The 23,907-nt window shown below is 47.6% G+C and overlaps 1 protein-coding gene across 1 annotated transcript; it reads left to right on the top strand.

Moving 5' to 3' along the window:
• The first annotated feature begins 823 nt into the window (after positions 1-823).
• ISX (intestine specific homeobox) lies at positions 824-23,341 on the top strand. The gene is made up of 5 exons (XM_050745877.1): positions 824-1,220; positions 1,508-2,071; positions 18,477-18,628; positions 20,348-20,464; positions 21,400-23,341. The coding sequence occupies exons 2-5, from the start codon at positions 1,843-1,845 to the stop codon at positions 21,637-21,639; spliced, it is 738 nt and encodes a 245-aa protein (XP_050601834.1). The 5' UTR covers positions 824-1,220; positions 1,508-1,842; the 3' UTR covers positions 21,640-23,341.
• The last annotated feature ends 566 nt before the right edge of the window (positions 23,342-23,907 follow it).

The raw sequence follows: 23,907 nt of genomic DNA, 5'->3' as shown, positions 1-23,907 counted from the left end.
CATCACTGTTTGAAAGGAATCTGGGTCCCTAAATGACTACGTTAGAATGTGATGTGGGTGAGATAGTATACGTTCCCCAGACGATAGGGTTTACTTGTTACTGCAGCACAGCCTAGTCCACCCTAACTAAATCAGACAGCCTGACACCTCCAAGGAGCACAGCTCCTAAAATGGGGCATCTTTACCTGTTCCTTCTCTCGGGGTGAGTCCCTCCCTCTCCTGACTCACTCTTCTCAGGGGGTAGAGACCAGCTTTCCCTACCCCCAACCTCCCACCCCTGCCCTCTATGAAAGATCTGTATTCTAACATCCAAATTCACATTCACAGTCTCTTCCAGGTTATCCATCCCTCTTGTGAAAATTGTTTCCTCGTGGCCAGCAAGGCATCGTGGAGCTCCCCAGGGGAGGGCTGTGATCAGGCCCTGCCATCATATTTTCTGCACCATCTTGTTTCTGGACCTCAGTTTCCCTACATCAGAAAGCCCCGGAATGCTTTTCCTGATCTGATATTTGCAAGCCGTGGAAAGCACATCTGACAGCAAATGAATGCCTGAGGCTGACAGGCAGCAGACTGCACCCCAGCCCAGCCTCCCCCGCACATGACCATAGGCTCTCCTGGCTGAGTAAACATGTTTTATTGGGCCTGGGTACACTTCCTGGCCATTCTGCTCCCACCTTCCCTTCCCCTGCTCTGGCCAGTTCCCCAGCACAGCCCCTCCCTGGGGCCGCCAATACCTGTCCTTCAGATCCCCACTGCCTCCTGCCACCTTCCTACCCTGACACCTGCATCCCCAGCCTTAAGAGGCGTGGAGAGTTTCTTCTCTTATCAGCCTGTTTTACTACCCCCTCCTCCTTGGTTACACAGTAATTTGGAGCAAAATTCCTGGTAAGGACAGATCAACAACTGTCAGCTCCCAGTCGGAGGGAAAGGGCCTCTTCAGTTCTGTCTCAGGAGACTGGGAGAAGCAGCAGAAAGGACGCCACAAGGAAGAGAGAGGTACCCTGGGTCAGGTGCCTGTGGAGAGAGGGCTTCACATGTGAAGTGAGGTCAGGAAAAATAGAATAGAACAAAGCCAGGGCCAGCCCAGAGACACCTGAGAAGAATCAGACTCACAGCTCAGCCCAGCCCTGGCACAGAGAAGAGACAGGCCTGGCAGCACCCAGGGACCCCCTTTCCTCAGCCTCCACCTGCAGGACAGCAGGAGCACTGATGCACTGAAGGTATGTTCTGGAGTCTGGACGCAGCAGAACTGAAGGAAGTAAAGATGGGTGTCTGGGAAGACGGCTCAAGCTGCAGTAAAGCCCAGGACTGAATTGGCCGCCTGAGGCCAAGGGTGGCACTCCAGCCTCCCGGAGGCTGGCTAGAGCCACAGGAAAGGGCCAGAAGCCAGAGAAAGGGCAAAGGTGGACACCCTGCCTCCATACCTCCTCTGGAGACTGACCTCCTCTTTCCTGTGCCTTATTGTTTCTCCCTCTTCTCTTTGTTCGCCACTGGGCAGTGACCTCAGGGATCCTGGTCTAAGCTGGTGACTGTGCAGGCAATGCATCCGACAAGACCCTTCTCTGGAAGGTTGAACCCCAATTCAGCCATGGTGACTCCTTTGACATCAAAGTGGTAAGGGCTGTGAGCTGTAGGCACAGGATACCCCTCCTTCCAGCTCTTCTGTTGTCATCTGCCCATGGAAGTCTCTGCAGACGCGAAATCCTGCTTGGATCATCTAACTGGAGACTCTCTGTTCTTCACCTCCACGCGCCCTCTTGACCCCAGGAGGTTCAGGGGAGGAAGTACGCCAGTCTCCACTGGCACCCTCCTTGGCCTACAGAGTCACCCCTGAGCCCCTCAATGTGTGCTGAGGTGGGCCCTGCTCTCTGCAGGGATATGGAGAGAAACAGCTTGGGGTGCTCTGAGGCCCCGAAGAAGCTGGGCCTGTCGTTCTCCATCGAGGCGATCCTAAAGAGGCCTGCCAGGAGAAATGACGTGGACAGACCAGAAGGGCCAGGCGGAGAGGGCCCCGGAGAAGCTGTGGCCTCAGGCTCTGGGCTAGAAAAGCCTCCACAGGACCAGCCCCAGGGTAAGTGTCTCCTGATCATTTCTTTCTGTTTCCTGGTCTCCAAGACCCAGCTGGGCTCAGGCAGAGAAAACGCTTTTCCGTCCATATCAACTGGATAGAGGACTCTAAAATTCAGAGCAAGACCTGGCTCTGGGCTGGTTTCCTGATACACCTTTCAATCTAACCCAAAACTGTGGTTTTTCAGCTGCAGACACCAAAGCTCAGTTAGTTGCAGAATGCAAGAACCTAGGGCTTGTTACTGTAACCAGGCCCCAGCTAACAATGCTAGTTACCATTTATTCAGCATTGACAATGTCATAGGCATTCTCTTTTAATTTCAGTAGAAAAGCACGATTATCATAACTGGACAGATAAGAAAACTCATCTGTGAAAGAGAAGAGGAGGATAATGTCCCCAAGTTACGTAGCTGGTAAACAGAAGCCCCGCTATCAGGACCCGGCTCTGACTCCCCCAAATCCCTGCTGGGTCCAGCACAATCTCCTCCTCCTAAGCCGAGTTCAGTCTGCAAAACTTCCAGGGGCTGAAGCTTTGGCTTGGGAAAAGTCCACCCTAATCACCTTCCCCAAGCCAGTGGCCATCTCAAGGCCTGTCGCCAGATAACAGTGACCAGGTAGATCAAGAGCCGGCTTGAGGAAAGGAGGAAAGCCGCACTGGGGCACTGAGGTGGACGCACACACCTGCTAAGAGTTAGGAACCCAGGGTGTGAGCCTTGGCTCTGCCGTGGCCTGCTGTGTGACCTCAGGAAAGTCCCTGTCCACTGCAGCCTCAGGTTTATTCTCGGCAAAACACTTGGGTGAGGGAATAAGAAATGGTGAAGCTGGTGATGTCTCAAGGGCCTTCTGAGTCTGACAGTCACCGAGCCTGGAATATCTCACATGAGGTTCTCAGTTCTCTCCCCCTTTCCCCACTTTTAATCCAAGAAAATGCTGGAAAGGAAGCTCAGGGAGCCCTTAATGTCATTACCTGCCATAAATAGAGCTCCACATCCCCCCGACCAAGCAAGTCTCCCATGGAGAGAGCTGATGAGGGATCGCACTCAGCTGCAGGGTTGAGGAAGACCAGGAGGGTTGTGTGTCCGCAGGCAGGAGGCTGCTGTGTTTCCCCGTGGCTGAGTTTTCCAAAGGGAAAGGGTCCCTAGCTTAATTTTTGGAAGTTCATTAATATCTTCCAGTCCATTAAAGATTCATAGACACATTTCCAGTTGGGGTCCTGAGTCTCTCCTGCTGCAGTTGTACAAATCTATGATCACCCTGTGTCATGAGAGAGGTCTCGCCTTTCCTACCAGAGCAGCTTCCCTTCCCCTAGCCCGTTGACGGCAGGCTTCAGAAAGGAAGCCACTCTTTCTAGGCCTCCACGGAAGATTCTGGCATGTTCCGTGTCAGCTATCCATCTGGTCCCAGAACAGATCCCAGTAAGTGCCGACCAGACTAGCGGTGGTGACATCGGATGGTGTTTTATGACTTCCACAGCACCTTTGTGGCCATTTTCCCACCTCATTGTCACACTTGGGAACCCATCTTACAGATGATGAAACCAAGAAGAGAAGATAAATCCCCCACAAAAACCATATGAGTAATGAACACTAGAATTGAACCCTGGTGGCCTGAGACCATCTACTCTAGATTATCCCTGAACATAGTTTAAATCCATCCATCTCCCACTATGCTGAAATTCAGCATTTCTGAAAGCTTGGAGAGGGTCCCACTGGCAGCTCTCAAGATGACCTTGGTGGGTATATAGATAAAGATGATCTAGCTCAATAGTCCTGTAATTACTTCTACACTAACCTTGTATTTATGGTGAAAGACACTGCTATCCATGTATGGTCATGATATAAGGTATTATTTTAACATACATTTATCATTTGAGTCAAACAAAAAGGTCTATTTGGGAAAATGCTAAACAAATAATACAGATGGGATCCGAACATGCCAGAAACTATACAAAAGAAATGCAGAAATTGCAAATGAGCTGGAGTCTGTGAAACACACTGGGTGAGGAGGGCAGGGATTCAGGAAACCTGCCCTCTAAGCCCAGATCTGGCCCCAGTGCACAAGAGGACCTCAGGCCAGTCACTGCCCTCTCTAGCCTCAATCTCCCCACCTGTAACATGAAAGGGCAGGGCTAGAATATTCATAAGGTCTCTCCCAGCTCTGACATGCCATGACCAATTTCACAGCAAATTAGTTGCTGAAAAACCTTGGAGGATTCCCTTGTGGTGATTTTCCACCGTACAATCTTTCTCCCCATGGAAGGGATGGTCATGATCCCAGGCAGGGCAGGAGCAGAGAGGCTGGAAAACCTCTCCCTACGCTCACAGGAGCCCTCATGCCCAGCCCTGTGCTTATTGCTGCTGGCTGATGCTTCTCTACTTCCCTGTTTTATGTGCCTCCTCTTGTGCAGGACCCCTCAGCAGAGAACAACAGGACCAGAAATAGCAACGCCCTCTCCTTCCCCAAGAATAATGGTAGAGGAATAAGTTCCTCTTTGTCTCCACTTAACGTTTAAAAGGCTTCCTAGACTGGCTCACAGACAACCTTTGCCATCTCACCTAGGGAGCTATTAAAATGCAACCTGTCAGGCCCAGCACCCAAGACTCTGACTCTAAGTCAAAAGGCCCAGGAATCTGCATTCTAACAAACTCTCCCAAATGATTCTGATGTTGGTGGCCCAAGGAAGTGGTCCTTTGAGGAAGCTGAGACTCAAAAAGGTAAAGTGGTTTGTTCCAAGCTACAGAGCCAGTACATGCGAGAGATGGGATCAGGCTAGGTATCTGGGCTCCAAGGCTAGTGTAGTGCTCTACTGTCCTCATTTCTCATGGCAGGGACAAAGGTCCCCCCTGACATCTTCCCACTCCTGCAGGGACCTTCATGATCTATAGGTTGGACCCTCCCAGGTCTTAAAAGTCAATGGGAAAATCCAAGAGGGCCTCTCTATCTGAAAAGATTCCACACCGAGCCTCCTGCTCTCTCTCCTCCAAGGAGAGGGAAGCCCTCCAAAACCCAGGACCCTCCAAAGTTAAGGGAGACCCATTCAGGAGGAAGCCTCTTTATACTGAAAGCTCAGACCCTGGGAAGAGAGAGAGAGAGACCATCTTTGCACCTCTACCACTGATAATCCTCTGTGGGGAAATCATAGGCCCCAGGGGAAAGGTGATGGAAAATTGACAAGGAAGAGAGACCACCCCAGTGGGTAAACCAGTATGGACTGCCTGGCCTCTGGGGAACCCAGGGATCTTCCCTTGCCTGCTCACCAGCTATTCATTCAGTGAATAACCACTGAATGCTTACTCTGGGCCAGGCTGGGGGCTGGGGAAGGTGAAGGTGAATAAAACAAGATGCAGTGACTACTCACCTGGAGGGGGATGGAAGTCCCTGGCAGTGCCACCCTGGGACAGTGCTGACTTCTGCCCACCTTGTCTGGTGGAGCTGGCTAGGGGCATGGTAGAATTCTTGGCATTTGAGAAGCATCCTGGTGCTTGTCTGGTGGCAAGGGATGGCAACACTTTCTGCAAAGGAACAGATGGTAATTTTAAGCTTTGATGGTCAGATGGTCTCTATCACAATTATGCAACTCTTCCGTCACAGCTGAAACTCATCTGTAGACAATGTGTAAATAAATGGGTAGGCTTATTTCCAATAAAACTTTATATACAAAAACAGGGGTCGGTCGGGCCAGATTTGGCCGTCATGCTGCAGTTCATCAAGGGCCTGCCCCTGACACATTAGTGTGGCACTCAAAGTCCTTCCCAGACTGGCCTTGTTCATCCCAGGCTCATCTCCCATCACACCCTCCCCGGCCCTGTCTACCCTCGAGGTGCAGGCAACTCCTCTTCAAATTCCAAACCTTTCTTTTTTTTTTTTTTTTTTTTTTTTTGAGACGGAGTCTCGCTTTGTCGCCCAGGCTGGAGTGCAGTGGCCGGATCTCAGCTCACTGCAAGCTCCGCCTCCCGGGTTTACGCCATTCTCCTGCCTCAGCCTCCCGAGTAGCTGGGACTACAGGCGCCCACCACCTCGCCCGGCTAGTTTTTTTTTTTTTGTATTTTTAGTAGAGACGGGGTTTCACCATATTAGCCAGGATGGTCTCGATCTCCTGACCTCGTGATCCGCCTGTGTCGGCCTCCCAAAGTGCTGGGATTACAGGCTTGAGCCACTGCGCCCGGCCTCCAAACCTTTCTTGCCCTTGAAATGCTTTGGTGTCTTTGCCATTTAGAAGCCACTGCTCCTCCTGCCACCTCTTCCTCTTCTTTCCCCTCTTCCTCCCTGTCTGTATTAATTTTCTAAGGCTGATGTAACAAATTACCACAACCTGAGTGACTTAAAACACAGAAATATATTCTCTTACCATTCAGAAAGCCAGAAGTCTGAAATTCAGGTGTTGGCAGAGATAGCTCCTTCTGGAGGCTCCAAGGGAAAATCTGATCCATGCCTCTCTCGTAGTTTCCGGGGGTTCCAGCAACCCTTATCCTTCTTTGACTTGTAGACGCATCACTCCACTTTGCCTCCATCTTCTCACAGCCTTGTCGTGTGTGTGTGTGTATGTGTGTGTGTGAGAGAGAGAGAGAGATGTCCCTTTCTCTTATAAGGACACCTGTCATTGGATTTAGGGCCCACCTAAATCTGCGATGATCTTATGCCCGGAGCCTTAATTATATCTACAAAGACTCTATTTACAAAAAAAAAAAAAAAAATTAGCAATTCCCAGGGTTTAGGACTTAGACATATCCTTTTGGGGGTCACTATTCTACCCATTCTGCCCATTACACTTTCCATCACTTCTTTGTCCCCTCATATTCCTCTTTCTCCTTTCCCTTCCCTGTCCCTCACCACTTTCTGCTCTCCTCCTCCTTCTCCTCTCCCTCTTTTCCCTAGCCCTCCTCCTCCCCTGAACTACCTGAAATCAAAGACAGCTGCTCTGCTATGGGAACTGGGAGAGGCAGCCCTGGTTTGAGGCTGTGACTAAGGCCTGTGTGTATCTCATCACCTGGTGATTAACAGCTCTGGCTCTTACCCAGGTAGATCCATGAGCTCCCATCAGAGCAGACAAGAACAGGGCAAAAGGACGTGGAGTTAAAAACGGGCACTTCCCCGAGAGAAGTGTGCTTTGGTCTTGCTCCAATGGACTCCATCTCTCAGTTCCTGACACCAGAGCTATGGGGACCTTCCTACAGGGATACCGGGAGACTGGCTCTAGAATTGAGAACCTGGCTCAGTCTCAAGCCCTGAGGGGGCACAAGAAAGTGCAAGGCATGGCCCCTACCTGCAAAAAAGAGCGCTGTATTAGTGTGGGGTCTCCCAAAAAAGCAGACCCTAAGGAAAGGATCTGAGCACAAGTAGTTGATATGGGACACGCAAGGAAGTAGTGAAATAATACAAGGAAAGGGAGGCAATGAATAAAGCGTATGTCATTAAGCCAGTGGCCCCTATGGGTAATTGAAGCTCAAATCCTTTGGGAAATGGAGCAAACATACTCCCCAGAATTATCCAAGGATTTGATCCCTAAAGACAAACGCTGGCAGTAAGAAGCAGATATGGAGCACAGAAAGGCCTGGGTGATACAAGCCAGCCATTGACAACATCAACTATAATTATAAGGCCCAGAATGTCAGAGCTAGGAGAAATCCAAATAGGCAGAGGAGGAGACTTAAAACATTGGCTATAATTTAAGTTTGATTTATCCATTGTATTGTTTATCCAGACACGCAACAAATAGCCACTGAATTTCTACTCAGTGCGAGGCATACCTATTGCACAACAAATCATCCCAAAACTTAGTGGCTTAAAATAATAAATATTTATTATCTCACTCAGTTTTGTGGATCAGGAATTTGGGAGTAACTTAACTGGGTGGTTCTGGCTCAGGGTCCCTCATAAGATTGCAGTAAAGATGTTATTTGGGGTTGCAGTCATCTGGAGGCTGAACTGGAATAAAAGATTTATGTCCACAGTGGTTCACTCACATGGCTGGTGAGTTGGTAACAGCCACTGGTGGGAGGACCCAGTTCTTCCCTATATAGGAACCTCCACATGCTGCTTGAGTGTCCTCACAAAATGGCAGATAGCCTTTCTCAAAGTAAACAATCCTAGAGGGACAGCCAAGTGGAAGCAGCTTCCTTTTAGGACTCAGCCTGAGAAATCACATCGCATCACTTTCACCGCATTTCATTCATAAGAAATGAGTCACCAAGTTGGGAGAATTTGAAAGAAGTGTCCATGAAGTTGCAAACCCCTCTGACAGCCACTACAGTACTGAACGGGGCACTGGAGATGGTGTAGAGCATCACAAAACCTTTTTGGCTGGTTTTGTGGAAGATGATTTTTCCATGGACAGTGGGTGGGGGAATGGTTTCAGGATGATTCCAGCACATAACATTTATTATGCACTTTATTTCTATTATTATTACATACTCACCATAATGTAGAATCAATGGGAGCCCTGAGTTTATTTTTCCTATGAGAATCTAATGCTGCCACTGATCTGACAGCAGGTGAGACAAATAACCACCAAATAATCACAAATGAAAGTACAATTACAATTGTGACAAGTGCTGGGGAGATGGTGACATGGTACTCCAAGGGACTATTCCACGGGAGGTTGGTCTGTCAGGGAGGTCAGAAAATGCTTCCCAGAGAAGTTATGGTTGGTCTGTAATCTGAAGACTGAGTAGGGTGGAAGGGAGGGCATTCCACATGGAGGGAGCCCCAAGGGCAAGAGCCTATTAATAGATGATGCCCAAGGATACAATTTGAGGTCTAGGAGCCAGAAAGGAGCCAACCCACGCGGCCTTGTAGGCTACAGTAGAGATTTTTATTTTTGCTTTGTATTCCTCAGGGAATGAAGAATCATTTTCAGATTTTAGGCAAAAACGTGTACAATGATCAGTATTAATGAGAGCTATTTGGTTACAATTGACAAAAAATTATCTTAGGTTAGCTAAAATGGAGAGGGACACGTATTGCCTTGGAGGAAATTAAGAAATCAGTTTCCAGACTAAGCCACGTGAAGGGCAGAATAAGTAACCTTCAGCTGTGATGGGATCCAGACCCAATAATGTCATCAAGTCTCTGCAGCTGTTTCTCTCTGCATGCGAGCTCACCTCTTTCTTGCTGCTAATTGGCATTCTCCTAATAGCTTCCAATAGTTCCAAGAGTTAGATCAGTCTCCAGTGATGTCCTCAAGCCCTCTAAAATCCCACGTTCAAAAGCCCCAGAGGAGGGACACCCATTGGCCGAGCTTGAGTGAGATGTCCACCTCCAAACCAGTCAACTGAGACCAGAGGGTGTGGCTGGAGGAGCTGTGTGTGCTTGGGCCTTGTCTGGAGTCTTCATCTTGCTCTTCTCCTTCTTCTACTTCACTGTTCCATGCAGGGATGATGGTTCCTTATTTCAGGACCCTTGGAACCCTTTGTACATCATTTTAGATTCCATATGGAACCTTCAAGTTTCTTTATCAATGGTGTGTTGCTAAAGAGGTTTCCTCCCCACTCCTTGTAAGGAGGCAGTTGTTAATAATTTGTTGGCCAGAAATGTCTCTTCCTCCTGTTTGAAAGCCCTGTGGCTTTGTATATCTCTAATCTGGGCACTCGGCACATTTGCCACCTTGGTCGGCCTTCTGTAGGTATTTAAGCAAGAGAACAATTAAATTCCTCCTCAGTTCTTGGCAAGAAGGGTAACTAAATATGGATTTCCCCCATTGAACAGGAATAAGTTCTAGGACACTTCCTGTGTCACACCTTGAAACATCTCCTGACTGCACAGCTTGTGTTGTCTGATTATTCCCCTGCATCAACACAGTATAGATTGGAGAGGAAGTGGAGAGGGTCTGAAACATAAACACACACGTGTACACATACACATGCACACATGCAACACATGCACACATGCACACAACTTCCCAGCAAGGAAGAGAGTTAGAACTGTTGAAATATTATAGCACATGAAATCAACCCATTGCTACCCTGTCCCAATAATCTGTGCCCATGCTTCATGTTTTAGTCTCACCAGACCTAAGCGCATTGTCATTAGTCACATTGTCATAGCACAAATATGATATACAAACCTAACAAAGTGCTTTAGAACACAGAATAGGAGATAATGAACCCTGCATAACACCATCAGAGACAGCCCTTCAGAGAAGAAGTGGCTTTTGAGATGGAGTCAGGCAGAGAAAGGGACAGGACATTCCAGGAAGAGGAAAGCCTGTGAAGCAGCACCCAAGAGGTATAAAAAGGAATAAACCTTGAGAAACAACAAAATCGAGTGGCTGGAGTCTAAAATTCATGGAGCACAGTCACAAGAGATGAAAGAAGTAAGGCAGATGGAAGGTCAAGTGTGTCAAGCCAAGAACTTTGGCCTTTATGTATGTACATCCGCATTTTTTAAGCCTTAGATTTTAAAATGTTTTGGGAACTTCAGGCTTTCATTGAGATGCATGACCAGAGCCGCCTTGGATGAAGGGAAGATGGAGTAGGCCCCACATACACTACAACAAAGGAGCTCTACTGCTGTTTGTTTTGTAGGGTTTCCTTATAATTTCATTTAAACAAAGGGTACAGCTGCTTTAAAATAAAAAAGGAAGAAAGAAAAAAATTTTTAAATACATAAGTAAAAAGTATGGGTGAGTGTGTGTGTGGGTGGGTGGGTGGTGGGGGGAGTACATATGCTAAAATTCATACATACAAAATATTATGAAAGTGAGACCACAGGTGTGGAAGATGCAAGCCTCACACTGCCTAGAGAGTACTAAGCCAGTCACCCCTGGGAGTGGCACTCCCTTTCTGGTGAGTTTCGCAAGGGTCTCCTCCTAATTGTTCCAGTGATTTCTTTATTCTCATCTCTTTCCACCTTGCTGTTTTATTTCGTTATTTATTTACACAAGAAGTTCCTGTGTATTACAGAAAAATAGAAAATACAGATTAAAAGGTAAAAGAAATGTAACTATAATTCTACCATCTCACCATCCAGTAATAATCACTACAGATATTTTGACTGATTGACTCATAGAGACTCATAGAAAAAAAAATTTTACAAATATGGAAGCTAGTTTGTTATAAGCTGAAATTTCACACTCTTAAATTAAAAAAAAAAAAAAACTATTGTGTTTTAACTAGGAGATTCACAACAGACCTTGGAAAGAAATATTTGATTTATTTGAGCTTTGACGGATGAGTAGGAGTTCGCTAGGCAAAGGAGGAGGACAAGGCATTCCAGACTCAGGGAGCACAGTACAAGGGCCTGGAAAATAAAAGTGCATAGCTGATTTGGGGAATGTGGAAATGGTCAGGTGGGACTAAAATTATGGAAATGACAATTGAGGGAAAGCAGATGATGCTAGAAAGATGGAATGGGAAAGGCCTTCAATGCCATGCTAAGAAGCTTGCCTTGTTCCCTTTGGGCACAGGGAGCCAAAGAAAGTCTGTGGCCTGACTAGGGAAATGAGGCCAGCACAGGTCAGCCATGGGGAGACTCCTGCCCTGCACCCCACCTTCGTGTGTCAGGAGGTGTCCCCTATAGGAGGGCAGCAAAGAGGGCCCTGGGTGTCCTCCATGGTGAACCCACTGTTTTCAGAAGACAAGGATGAGGCCCGTTTCCAGAGACTGCCCAGCGGCAACGTCCCTGGGGCCTTTAGCTGCACAACCAGGACCAATTAGCAGACCCCAGAGAAGAAGCAATCAGGGGAGGGCGCTGAGCACGGAGAAACATCAGTTTATAATTAGGTGGCCTACTCACCTGTGTAAATTGTGTATTTCTTATGATCGATGTGCTAAACAGCTCAGGTTTAATTAAGTTCTGCTGACTCATTCTCTTCGAAGACCTATTAAAGTGTAAGTCACAGCTTGTACCATTAACAATGGGGAGAGGAGCAACTTGAAAAGGGTGGCAGTTCCCTCCTGCCTCCACCCCCTCCACTGTTGTCCCCATGTGCCCACTCCCCAGGTAGGCTGGGCTGTGACCACCTGCTTCTCGGCTTCTCTGCCCAGAACCTGGTAGGGAGATGCTGGGCTGGATAGGAACCGAAGGATTTTCTCACTCCTGATCCAGTGCTCCTTCCAGGATGATCCATGCTGCCTCAGAAGTGTCCCCTCTTAGCAGGGACCCAGAACACCCTGGTTTCTCCTGGTGATTGAGAATCCTATCCTATGCATGGGCCAGGGCCATCAATGAGCTTGTATTTTCCAGCCTCTTGCCTAACGAGTTTCCAAAATTCTACACGCTGAACTGCATTCTACCTTCTCTGTTCCATATTATAATGTTCTGCCTTCTCCCACCTTATTCCCTTATTTGTAACCCTCTGTGGTCTGTAACCCAAGCATCAGCCTTCCTGGTGCCCTCACAGTCTCCTCTTTTCCTGCAGGAAAGTTGAAGTGCTGACCTTCATCATTCCTGAGCTGCCCCCTTGGACACTGCTCTTTACACTCCCACACTGCTTTGTGGGCCATAATTAGGGGACTCTGCTCTGACTCATCGCCCAGAGCTCCTGGGCACCATCCCCTCCCCTGGTCATCCTCCTTCTCCCCAGGCACCAGCGGAGATGTGAGTGTGGGGCAGTCCTCTCTTCCTCTCGCCTTCCCTATACTTCCGGTTTCCCCAAAGCCATCAAAGCTGACACTATACTTTCTTTCCTAGTATACCTGTCAGATACTTTCTTTCTTTCCTGCTGCCTCCATCCCCCTCCACTGTTGTCCCCACATGCCCACTCCCCAGGTAGGCCGGGCTGTGACCACCTGCTTCTTGGCGTCTCTGCCCAGAACCTGGTAGGGAGATGCTGGGCTGGATGGGAACCCAAGGGTTTTCTCACTCCTGATCCAGTTCTCCTTCCAGGTGGGAGATTTCAGTGATCTTTCCTAATTGTTTCAGTGATTTCTTTATTCTCATCTCTTTCCACCCTGCTGTTTTATTTGATTGTTTATTTACACAAGAAATTCCTGTATATTACAGAAAAACAGAAAATACAGATAAAAAGGTAAAAGAAATGTAACTAGCATTCTACTATGTGGCAATTAGAGGAACTTGCAATGCAGGGAGAAACTTAAAATTAGACCCAGAATATGACTTTTCCAAAAATCCAGTGGGAAACCCTCTAAGGTAGCACTGTCCAACAGAACTTTCTGTGATGATAACAATGTCCTATATCTGCACTGTCCAATATCGTAGCCACTAGCCACATGTGGCTATCGAGCGATGGAGGGTATGACTAAGAAACTGAATTTTTGTACTCTATTTAAGTTAAATAGTCACATATAGCTAGGGGCTATCATATTGGAGAGTGCGGTTCAAAGGAGTTAAACCCTTCACAAGGTACAGCCTCAGATCCTAACCTCATTTCCCTGACTCCAGGTTGAAGTTTATTTGTCTCTCCCAAAACTGCTCTTGGCCTTCTGGTTGGGTCTTTCCAGTCATACTTCCTCACCAGTATGAATTTTAGGCACCCCTCCTTACTCCGAGAGAGGCCACTAAAACTGTGAGACACAGGGACAACATCATCATCGCCATAATCATCACCTCTCAAAGACAAACATTTATCCTGAGAATGTGTAGTTCAAAGCTGATGAGAAAACATATTTTTCTCACCAGCCTATGACTTGGCAGGCAGCCCCTCCTCCATGAAGTCAGCAGTGAGGCTGTTTTGCAGAGCAGAGTTTAGATCCTTTCCTTCTTCACCCCACCTCTAAATTACCTTCTTCCAGTACTCTTGGGAACAGGAAAAAAGCCATCATGTCTTAAAAGCTGCTCCTTTAGTTACACAAATGGAAGCTTTGAAATATTTATTTTATTATGGATTCTATTCTTAGCCATAAATCCTTGTTCACCTGCGTTTCTTTCTGGGGTAAATGGAGGAGATGGCTTATTTTCATTACGACCCGTCTTCTGTTTCTACTCCTGTGTTCTCCACGTTGTTTCATTTTCTGTATTCTGGTTCCACATCCCACATTCTCTCTCACACTTCTATAGTCCCAGGAAGACCCCAACTCCCTGCTGTCCTTGACACCTCAGTTTTCCAGGTCAACCTGGAATCTTCCCTTTTGTAATTTTTTTTTTTTTGCAGCTTCCTGCAGAACTGTACCATATCATTTACTATCATCTAATATGCTGACTGACTGAGTGAATGAATGAAGGAGTAAATCCAATACTGTGAGGCATGGCTTGTTCATTTTGTACACCTGCAGACAGGCCCTCAGTGCCTATTAGCTGCTGGTTACAGAGACAACATTCACTGAGCTCTTGGAATGAATTAACACCTGCCATTTCTCTCTACATCAATTCTGACTGATTTCAGCTGTATCCCTTAAACACAACACCAGCTCTAAACATGGAATAAATATCTTTTTAAAGAACCACGAAGTTAAAAAGGCAGTGTGGACTTGGGGAGGGAAAGGGGTCGAGAGGGAGAGGCAGAGATGAGGCTCTCCTATAGAGGTGGGTCACAGGCCAATAACTTACTCTAGTGGGGAGTAATGTTCAAAGCCTCACTGCCTGCGACTCCCAAGAAGCTTCCAGGAATCCACAAAAGTGAGCGAAAGTACTTTGAAAGGATAAAAATGGATTAACAACAAAAGTGAGGGGTGGTAGAAAGGATTGAGAACAAAAGCAAACCTGAAATCCCATTTCTACAACTGAGGCAACCGGGCCTGGTGGCTTCCCAGAGAGAAATCTCACTGGCCCTGTCCCTTTCACCAAGTAAACGGGTCCTGCAGGCAAGCCTGAGGCAAGGACTTTTGAGCCATTCATCCTCCATCCCAGAGAAGGAGGATTATAAATATCAGGGTGGATTTTGCCTTAGTGACCTGATCATTCAATGTCTCTCTCCCCCTCCATTCTACTGATGGGGAGACTGAGGCCCAGAGAATGAATCTAGAATGTGGCACAAGTTGCATAGTGGAACCAGGAACAGAGCTCAGATTTTCTGATGTCCAGCTCACTGGGTTTTCTACTATCCAATGACAGCAGGATCAATCATAAGCACCAAGAAAGAAAACAAGTTAGTTGATTTTTTCAGGTGTTAAACCCTCAGAAGTGAAATCTATTTTTCACTGAGTGTCTACTCCAATTCTTAGTGTGTGATGACTTTACCACTCTTATTTGGGGTAAAAAACAAGTGGGCTGGGTGGGAGTCCAGGGACCTCAGCTGGAGCTCAGACTCCCATCCCTCCTTTGTAGCAGCTTCGGCTCACATCAGCCATCCTTTCTGATGTGTGACATCTGACATAGTACAGAGTTTCAGACAAATCCTGTGGAAGTCTTTTCTGTCCAACAGGACTGAGAGCAGAGCCTGAATTCTACTTTTATCCATTCAAGGCACATATTTGTTGAGCTCTCACGGGGAGCCAGTTCCTCAGCTGGTCTCAGATACAGTCAGATACAGTCCCTACTCAGATACAGTCCCTGCCCTCCAGGGGCTCACAGCCTAGAGATGGATGACAGAAGACACATGAGGCTTCCTTCCCTGGGAGGCTTAGCGTTCTCTGAGCATGAGTATGAGTGACCCTGGGACAGGAAGTACCTAGGTTCTCAATTAATTCCTGAGAGCGACTTTTCTTATAAGGAATGAGGAAAAAGTCAGAAGAGGCAAGGTGTCAGCTAGAATGGTACGAATTCCCCTGGGTCCCAAAAATGAAGTTGATCTGGGGAGACGGTTTGTGCCTTTTCTACAATCCCTAAAATCACATCACAGGGACAATCTGTAGTCCAATTAAGACAAGGATTTTAATTCTGTCCTCAGAAGTCCATGGTCAGGTAAACAAACCCACTGCCACCTGGTTTGGTCCTTCCTCCAGCGTCGTCTGTCACCTGGCTCCAACCAGGAGCTACAGGCAATGCTGGCTGAGTCTCCCATTCTGCCGATGGGGCGATCTTCCTTACTCTCCATTGTGTGGCCAGGTTCAAGGACCACTTTTCTGTCCTCATTGTAATTGGTCTGTTTGCAGCATGGATCCAGCTGACTGTGCCTTCTTTCTTGAAACAGTCCTCACTTTCCTCCTCCTTCAGAGGCCTCCCTTCTTGGTCTTTTTGTTGCCTTCCCCATTGCTGAACCTCTACATGGTGAAGGCACCACAGACTTGCTCCCAGGCCCTCTCCTTTTCCCCACCTACACTTTCTGCCTGTGTGATACCCATTCCCATGACTACAAAGGCCAAATAGATGCTGACAATTCCCTAATTCGAACCTCCATCCTCAGTTCCACTTTGAGCTCCAAACTTATCAATGCATCTTCCTATTCCATAGCTTCCTATGGCTAGCCAATAGACATCACATACTTAACATGTCCAAAATGAACACCCAATTTCCCCATAATACAAACACATGAACACACACACACGAACACACACACACACACATCTTTTGCTCAAGCCAAAACCAAACTGTTGTCCCTGATTTATCTCAGCCAAAAGATAATCCACCAACCTCACCTGACAGCCTCTCTCCAAAATATATCCCATAATTAGCTCTATCCCTCCCTGCAAACAACTTCAGCAGCATGACAAGAGAGATGGTAGTTGATGGATCTCATCCTACGTCTCACATCCACCACCGCTGAACCACTAGAGGGATTTGATTCTCTTTCCTAGTCGTGTAACAAAAATTTTCCAGGGATTGATTCCAAAAGGTCCAGTTCAGCTTCCCACACTTGAACCAATCCAGTTCCCACTACAACTACTTGGTCGGTGTATGTGAAGAATAGTTTCCAAAAGGAGGGTAGGGCAGGTCCCAGAAAAGAGGCATTTCTGGGCAGATAAATCCCAACAGGTGTCCACTTCCCTCTGTTAGCTCAGTGACCACCATGTATTCTAGGTCATGAGCAAGCCTATCTGTACCCCCTATCTCACCATATGATGAGTGCTTCCAATCAAGGACCAAGCCTTCAGCTTTTCTACACCTCACTGCCTACTGTTGTGCCTGGCACAAAGAAGTATGTGCTTAACCAAAAAGGTGGATGAATGAATGACAAAGCTAGCAAGTAGAATGAAGATATTGCCAGTAAGGAAGATCACCCAGGGTTAGAAAGATTAGGACATAATTTTTGGAGATTGTAAGAATGAATGCAGGTGCTAAAGAATCAGCAGACATTAGAATTGCAGACGAGAGAGAAGAGGTGATCCCAGACAGAGGGGATTGCCTTAGAAAAAACAAAGTGATAAGCACACACGTGATGTGTTATGGATATGGTAAGCAGCCCAACTTGAATGAAGCAAGGTATGTGAGTCGACAAAGTACTGGAGGCAGGAATGGCTTCATGGGCATGTGTGTGACCAATGCAGATGCTCAGGACCCTGTGCTTAGAAGGAGGCCCTGAGAGTGGGATTGAATGCCTATTGTCACCATCTTGAAATCTTAATAACTGCACATTTGAATATCTGATTAGTGAAATCCAGTGGAACAGTGGTGAATGCACCAGAAGCGATCAATGCCTTCTCATAACCTCCCAGCTTCTCTAGGACGGGCTCTTGGTCAACTGTTTCTCTGCTCCTACCCAGCAACTGCTGTTCCCTCCATCTTGGTGGGGAAGGGGACTGGGCAGGGGTTCACGGAGGGTTGAGGTCAAGCACTGAGTTGCAGAGTGGAACCAAGTTTCTTCATGGGGTATCCATGACTGCAAGTCTTAGGGTGGGTCTCCAGGTCCCTGTGAGGTCTATTCTCACCCTGTGAGTATCCTTGTGCTCTCTGAGGGATGCATGACATGAAATAGCAAATAAAAACCCACTATGACAGTTTAAGAGACGATGGAAAAAATAAAAAGCTATTCTTTGGCTTTTTGAGCAATAGGCCTCACATTTTCATCTTGCACTGGGCCCCACAAATGATGCAGCCAGCCCTGAATAAAATGGAAGCTGGACGGGTGGGCTGGAGACAGACCATCAACAGCTTTGACTGCTACCGAGCTCAGCCTTTACTTTGCAGACCAAGACTGACACACTTTTTCTATGAAGAACCAGGTGGTAATTACTTTAGTCTTTGCAGGCCACATGGTCTCTGTTGCAATGATTCAACTCTGCTGTTATAGTGCAAAAACTGTCAGAGACAATATGTAAACCAAAGGGAGAAGCTGTGTTCTAATAAAACTTTATTTAAAGACAGACAGTGGGCCAGGTTTGGCCTGGTGGCCATAGTTGGCCATCTCCTGCTGTAGACAAAAGAGAGTCATTGAAGGCAACTGAGTAGCAGAAAGGCACAATCAGAGAAGATTTTCTAGAAGGTTAACTTGGCCTCACTGTCCATGGTGGGTGAGGGTCGGTGTAGAGGCAGAGGATTTTAGGAAAGAGAATACTGTGAAGCTCCAAGCTTGAGGAGCCAGAGGCCAAGGCTCGGGAGCAGCAGTGGGGTGGAAGGGTAGGACAAGGCAACACAAAAACCTCGCCTAGGTGCTGACATCAAGGCCACTGACCCAACTTGGACCCTCTCCCATGCAGAAGGGAGGAAGAGCAAGCGGAGGGTTCGAACCACCTTCACCACCGAGCAGCTGCATGAGTTGGAGAAGATCTTCCACTTTACCCACTACCCAGACGTTCACATCCGCAGCCAGCTGGCAGCCAGGATCAACCTCCCAGAAGCTCGGGTGCAGGTACAGCCATCCCTTCCTCAGCCCCCAGCCTCCATGCCCTTGGGACCATGTGTGAGACACAATATATCCTGGGCCCTTTGGGGTTGCCCCATCTAAAAGTTTCTGTCGGCTTTATCCTATGAGTACAGTCATTTTGGCCAAATACTATTTTCTGTGAAATGAGGTCACTCTAGTTCCAAAATGGTTTCTCTCCTCTGGGAATGGAAAGGGAGTGAAGTGGCATCAGTGATCACCACGGATCTCTGCTCCATACCCTTCCTCCCCACTTGGCGACACTTCCAAAATGTCGTTCACCATGAAGCCTCATTCACAAAATAGGTCTTAGCCATCTAGACCGGGGGTCAACAACCTTTCTGCAAAGAGCCAGATGGTAATGACGTTAGGCTTTGCAGGGTATATTGTCAGTGTCAGAGCAACTGTTCAAACAGGCCAAGGTAGCACAAAAACAGCCTCAGAAAATATGTAAACACACTTTATTTATGAACATGAAATTTGAATATTGTGTAATTTGCCCGTGTCATAAAATATTACCCTTCTTTTTTTCTTCTAGCCATTTAAAAATGTGAAAACTATTCTTAGTTCATGAGCCATTCAAAAACAGGTGGAAATACAGATTTAGCCTGTAGGCTGCAGTTTGTCAACCCCTGATCTAGAATACATGGGGATTCCTTTGGAGGCAGTGTAGCAAAGTGGAAAAAGTCTTGAATTCATCGTCTTAGTTGGAGACCTGGTTCAAGCACCAACAGGCTAATCTCTCATCTGTGATCTCTTCACCCCAGTTATGTATTGCTTCATAGCAGGGTTAGAAATACAGTAGCCCATTGTCACTCACCAGAGGTATTTCCTGCCCTCTTCACATGCACCCAGCTTTGCAAGTGCCACTCTAGCACATGACATTCCACCAGATCCGACTGTGGCACCATTAGCATTCTCTCTAAAATAGTTTTGTAAGTCGCTCTCCTTTTTTTCTTTCCACAAATGCGATGGACTCATTCTAATTCAAAATCAGGCCAACATTTGGTTCTTTATTCTATCCTTCTGGCTGAGGACCACTCCTGTCTTAGACTTCTCTCCTTTTTCTTCCCATCTAGAATCAGGCACTGGCTAAATGGGAAGCCCCTATATCAGCCACGAAGCCCAGAATTCAACACCTGCCTGTGCAGAATTACCAAGGATAAATGGCCACAAGTCAGGGACCATCAGCACCTGCTCAGGAATGCAGGGAGCTGCCAATGTTCAGCCTGCCAAGGGGCCCCAGGGGTTGAAAACGGGTGGCCCACTGGTGACCCACACATGATTTCCATTTGGTCTGCACAGTAGTTTAAAACTCAGAAGCTTTCACATAAAAATCAAGATTCCACTTTGGAGACTGCATGAACCTGCAACACCGGACTCACATTTCCAAGTGGTGACTGTTGACAGGAGCTGAGAAGCTGCCCCATTTTGGCTCTATTCACCACAGACCCCAACACTCCCAATTGTGCAGCACCAGCTGCTTCATTCATGCATGGCCCCCTGGCCCTGTAGGCATTGAAGGTGGAAACCCTGGTTCCCTCTCAGAAAGCTGACCTCCAGATCCAAAGACATCCTGGATGCCACAGAGCTTTACAAACTGTAAAGTGAAGTCCCTTGGAAGGCATAGTTATTATGAATTTGGGGGAGGTGGTATTAGATGGAGGAAAACTCTTGCTTATCCCCTTCCTGTCTCCCTAATTACAGATCTGGTTCCAGAATCAGCGAGCCAAGTGGCGGAAGCAGGAGAAGATTGGCAGCCTGGGGGCTCCACAGCAGCTGAGTGAAGCCAGCGTGGCCCTGCCCACAAATCTGGATGTGGCTGTAAGTGGCTGAGGACTCAAGGTAGGGTGGAGGGAGCCATTGTCTGGGAATATCCCAGTCAGACCCAGATGTGAAGAAGCACCTCGGGGGCTCTGTCTACAGGAAAAGGTGCAAGGAAAAATCTTTTAGAAACAGCATGGGTCAAGGAGAAATCTGGAAGACTGTGAGGCCTGGGACAAGTGGCTGCCTCTCTGTCCTCATGTCCTCCTCCCTTAGTGATCATCATGGTGCCTGTCCTTCCCGTGCAAAAATTCTCAGTTTACAAAACAGGATCACAGAGGGAAGTGCAGTACACAGACATTGGAGTCAGAGTGCCTGAGTTCGAATCCCAGCTCTGAATTGCCTGAGGTGTGGCTTGGAAGAGTCACCTAATCCCTCAGAGAGTGTAATCAAGTTTTTTGATGAGGATGAAATAACCGAGACATAGAGGATGCTTAGCACCTAGGAAGTGCTCCCTAAGTATTTAGGGAGCCATCCATGGAGACAGCACATATTTTCGAGTCGGCACCAGGTGCTAAACACTGGGGATAGAGCAATAAACAAAATAGACACTACTTCTCCGCCCTAGAGTTAAAGGTTTTTACATACCCACGGCAATGCCTGGGATTTTTCATTTATTCATTCTTTGCAAATGCAGAAGCTGGGCCCTGAGAGGCAAAGTGACTTTTCCATGTCAAACAATTGTAAGTACCAGGATTCAAGCCAGGTTTTAAATCCCCAGACCATGCACTTCTCCCCACCTACAGTAACCAACCGCCCAGGTTTGCATGGGTCCACACACGACTTTCAGAGCTAAACCCAGAAGGTCCTAAGCAAACCAGAACAAGTGGATCACATTACCCACCCTTAGCTGCCCAAGCCAGGGAGGAAAAGGCTGAGAAGCTGCAGAGACAGCTGAGGACTCACTTCTCTCTCCTGACCTCTCCTTGTGACAGGGGCCCATGTGGACATCCACTGCTCTGCACAGGCTGGCTCCTCCCACAAGCTGTTGTCCATCGGCTCAAGATCAGCTGGCCTCTTCCTGGTTTCCTGCCTGGATCACCCTCCTCCCAGGGTACCCATGGGACACACAGCCTGTCCCAAGTCCTCCCATCCATCAAACTTGCATCCCTGTGTTATGCATCCTTCCACCTCCACACCCCAAATGGGGCAGCATCTGTGCTACTTCAACATAGAGATTAGACATCCTCTCCCAAATGAGCCATTTTCCTATCTAGGTGAAGGCAGGTAGCAGATGTGCCCTGGGCCTCTGGGGGAATCGATCTCACAATCCAAAAATGGTCCACAGCCCAGGAAGCTACCCTGAACATGCCAGTTGGAAGGCTGCACCAGACTCGAAAGCAAAGTAAACAATAAAGGACAGCTTTCGTCTGTCCTGGCTAAAGCTGCTCTCCTGGTTCAGAAGACAGGCTGGATGAGATCTCAGGCTGAGCTCCGAAATAGGGAGGTAATCCTCCAAAAGCACCTGAGCTTCCTCTAACTTGCTGTGTGACCTCCAGCCGGGCACTCACCCTCTCTGGACCTCATCTGTAAGAGGAGCCAGCTGGATAAGATGATTGCTGAAGACCCTTCCATGGTGGGCACCGAGGCACAGAGGAGGCCAAGGAGAGGTTGTTTGTTCATGCATGTGTTCATCCATGACACAGGAGTACCTACTGAGGACTCCATAAACAGAACAGGATGTAGAGATAAACAATTTGGGTTCTGTCCACGGTTGTCAAAGGGTGGTTCTGGCCCACCTCTGAAAGCAGAATACTTGCTCAACAACCTTATTGTTAGCCCAAATCTAACACATTCTTTATGACTGTGAGCATCTCAGAGGGAGAGAAAAATGCAGAAAGTTTTTAAAATTCTGAACAGGATTTAGTGTCTTTAGTTATCTCGTTGGATGGGGAAGGGATGTTGTCATTTCTGGCACAGATGAAAAGTAGAACGGTAAGCTCTTTTCATTTAGTTTATCTTTCTAGGATATATGAAAAGGGACCAGCTGGAAGACCAGCCTCACTCTGTCCTCGAAAGTCTAAGCTTTCATTCAACTCCTTATTTCCATGCAAAGACCCTGGGCAAACCACATGTTCTGTCTGAGCCTCAGTTTTCCTATCTGTAAAATGAAGGTAGCCTGGCCTGCCTCAAAGAGCATTCAGGAGGCTCCGAGAGGACATGAGTGTACTTTGCAAAGTGAGGGCGAGGCCCAGTGTGGAGTGATATCGTTATTCCAAGATTCCACTGCAAAAGTGGCTGCTTTGGATCCCAGCCCAGGATGAGTAGTTCCTGCTCTCAGGGAGGTCATCCGCTGAGTGTCCCTTCTGCACAGGTGTCTCTGATTCTTGTCCTTGCAGATGAAGGACAGGGCCCTGCTCCCCTAAGCTGGGAAGCCTGGAATGACCTCTTGCACAAGCCTAAAGTAAACTCCAGGAATCTTCCCCAAATCCCAGATCCTCTGCAATCTACCTGCACCCCTGACCCACCCAGGAGTTGGACCGGGAGTTGGGAAGCCCAGGTCTTAGTCCTACACTCCTTCTAATTTGCTGTGTAACCTTACCATTAATCTCTCTGGGCCTCAGTTTTCTCATCTGTTTTGGAGGTAGCAAGGCTAGCTCTGCCTTCAGGCATGCAATATGCCAGAACTACAGACAACAGCCCACAGGATGCAAAAGTGCTTTGCCATCTTAAAAGTGCCAGATCACCCAGAGCCTATGAATGTGGATATCAACACCAGGTCTCTAGCACCGCTGGATGAAAGGAGGCGGCTAGAGGCTGAGGGAGGAAAGAGCAGTTAACAAACAAAGGCAGTAGCTCATCACTTGGGTAGCAGGTACCCATTTTACGATCCTAAACCTAAATGTGCAAAATAAAATTTCTATCATTTTGCTATAACTGGATTTACTTTCTATGTTGTTTTGCAGGAAATGTATTCTGGTAACTTCTAGCCTCTGTTCCCCTTCTTCCCACAGGGGTCTTTGCTAGGCTGAGGGGGAGGGTTAGAGAAGTGTTTATGCAAATGCCACCTCTAGCCTCCCAGAGGGTATGTTTGCTTCTCAGCTTTCTCAGTCTCCTGCTAGTGTCTTATCTAGCCTGGTCTTGGGCATGAACCCTCTGCCCTAAGGACTTATCACCCCATTCAACTGCCTTTTGGGGGTTCACTCCACATCCTCCGCTGTAGCCTTTCACCATAGTTGTGAATCCTCGCTGGCTTCCTCTCTCTTTCGTGAGCAAGAGGAAAAGCTGACAACTCTCCCACACACTTCTAGGGTCATGGGAGCCCTGGGCCAGGCAGCAGGTCTCACTCATTCTAGACCTCCCACAGCCATTTATCTTGCCCTGGTGATAGGCAGGTCATGGATGAGATTTGCAGATCTCCAAACTTGTAAGAAGAGTGGAAAAGATGCAGGTCCTCTCTTCTCTGGGGTCCCACTCCCCCTTCTCAGCAACATACTCTTCTT

Source organism: Macaca thibetana, chromosome 10 (assembly GCF_024542745.1).
Source record: "Macaca thibetana thibetana isolate TM-01 chromosome 10, ASM2454274v1, whole genome shotgun sequence".
In the NCBI taxonomy this organism is placed as follows: Eukaryota; Metazoa; Chordata; class Mammalia; order Primates; family Cercopithecidae; genus Macaca; species Macaca thibetana.
Note: the sequence above shows the minus strand (reverse complement) of the source record. Positions and strands in the feature narration are given on the sequence as shown.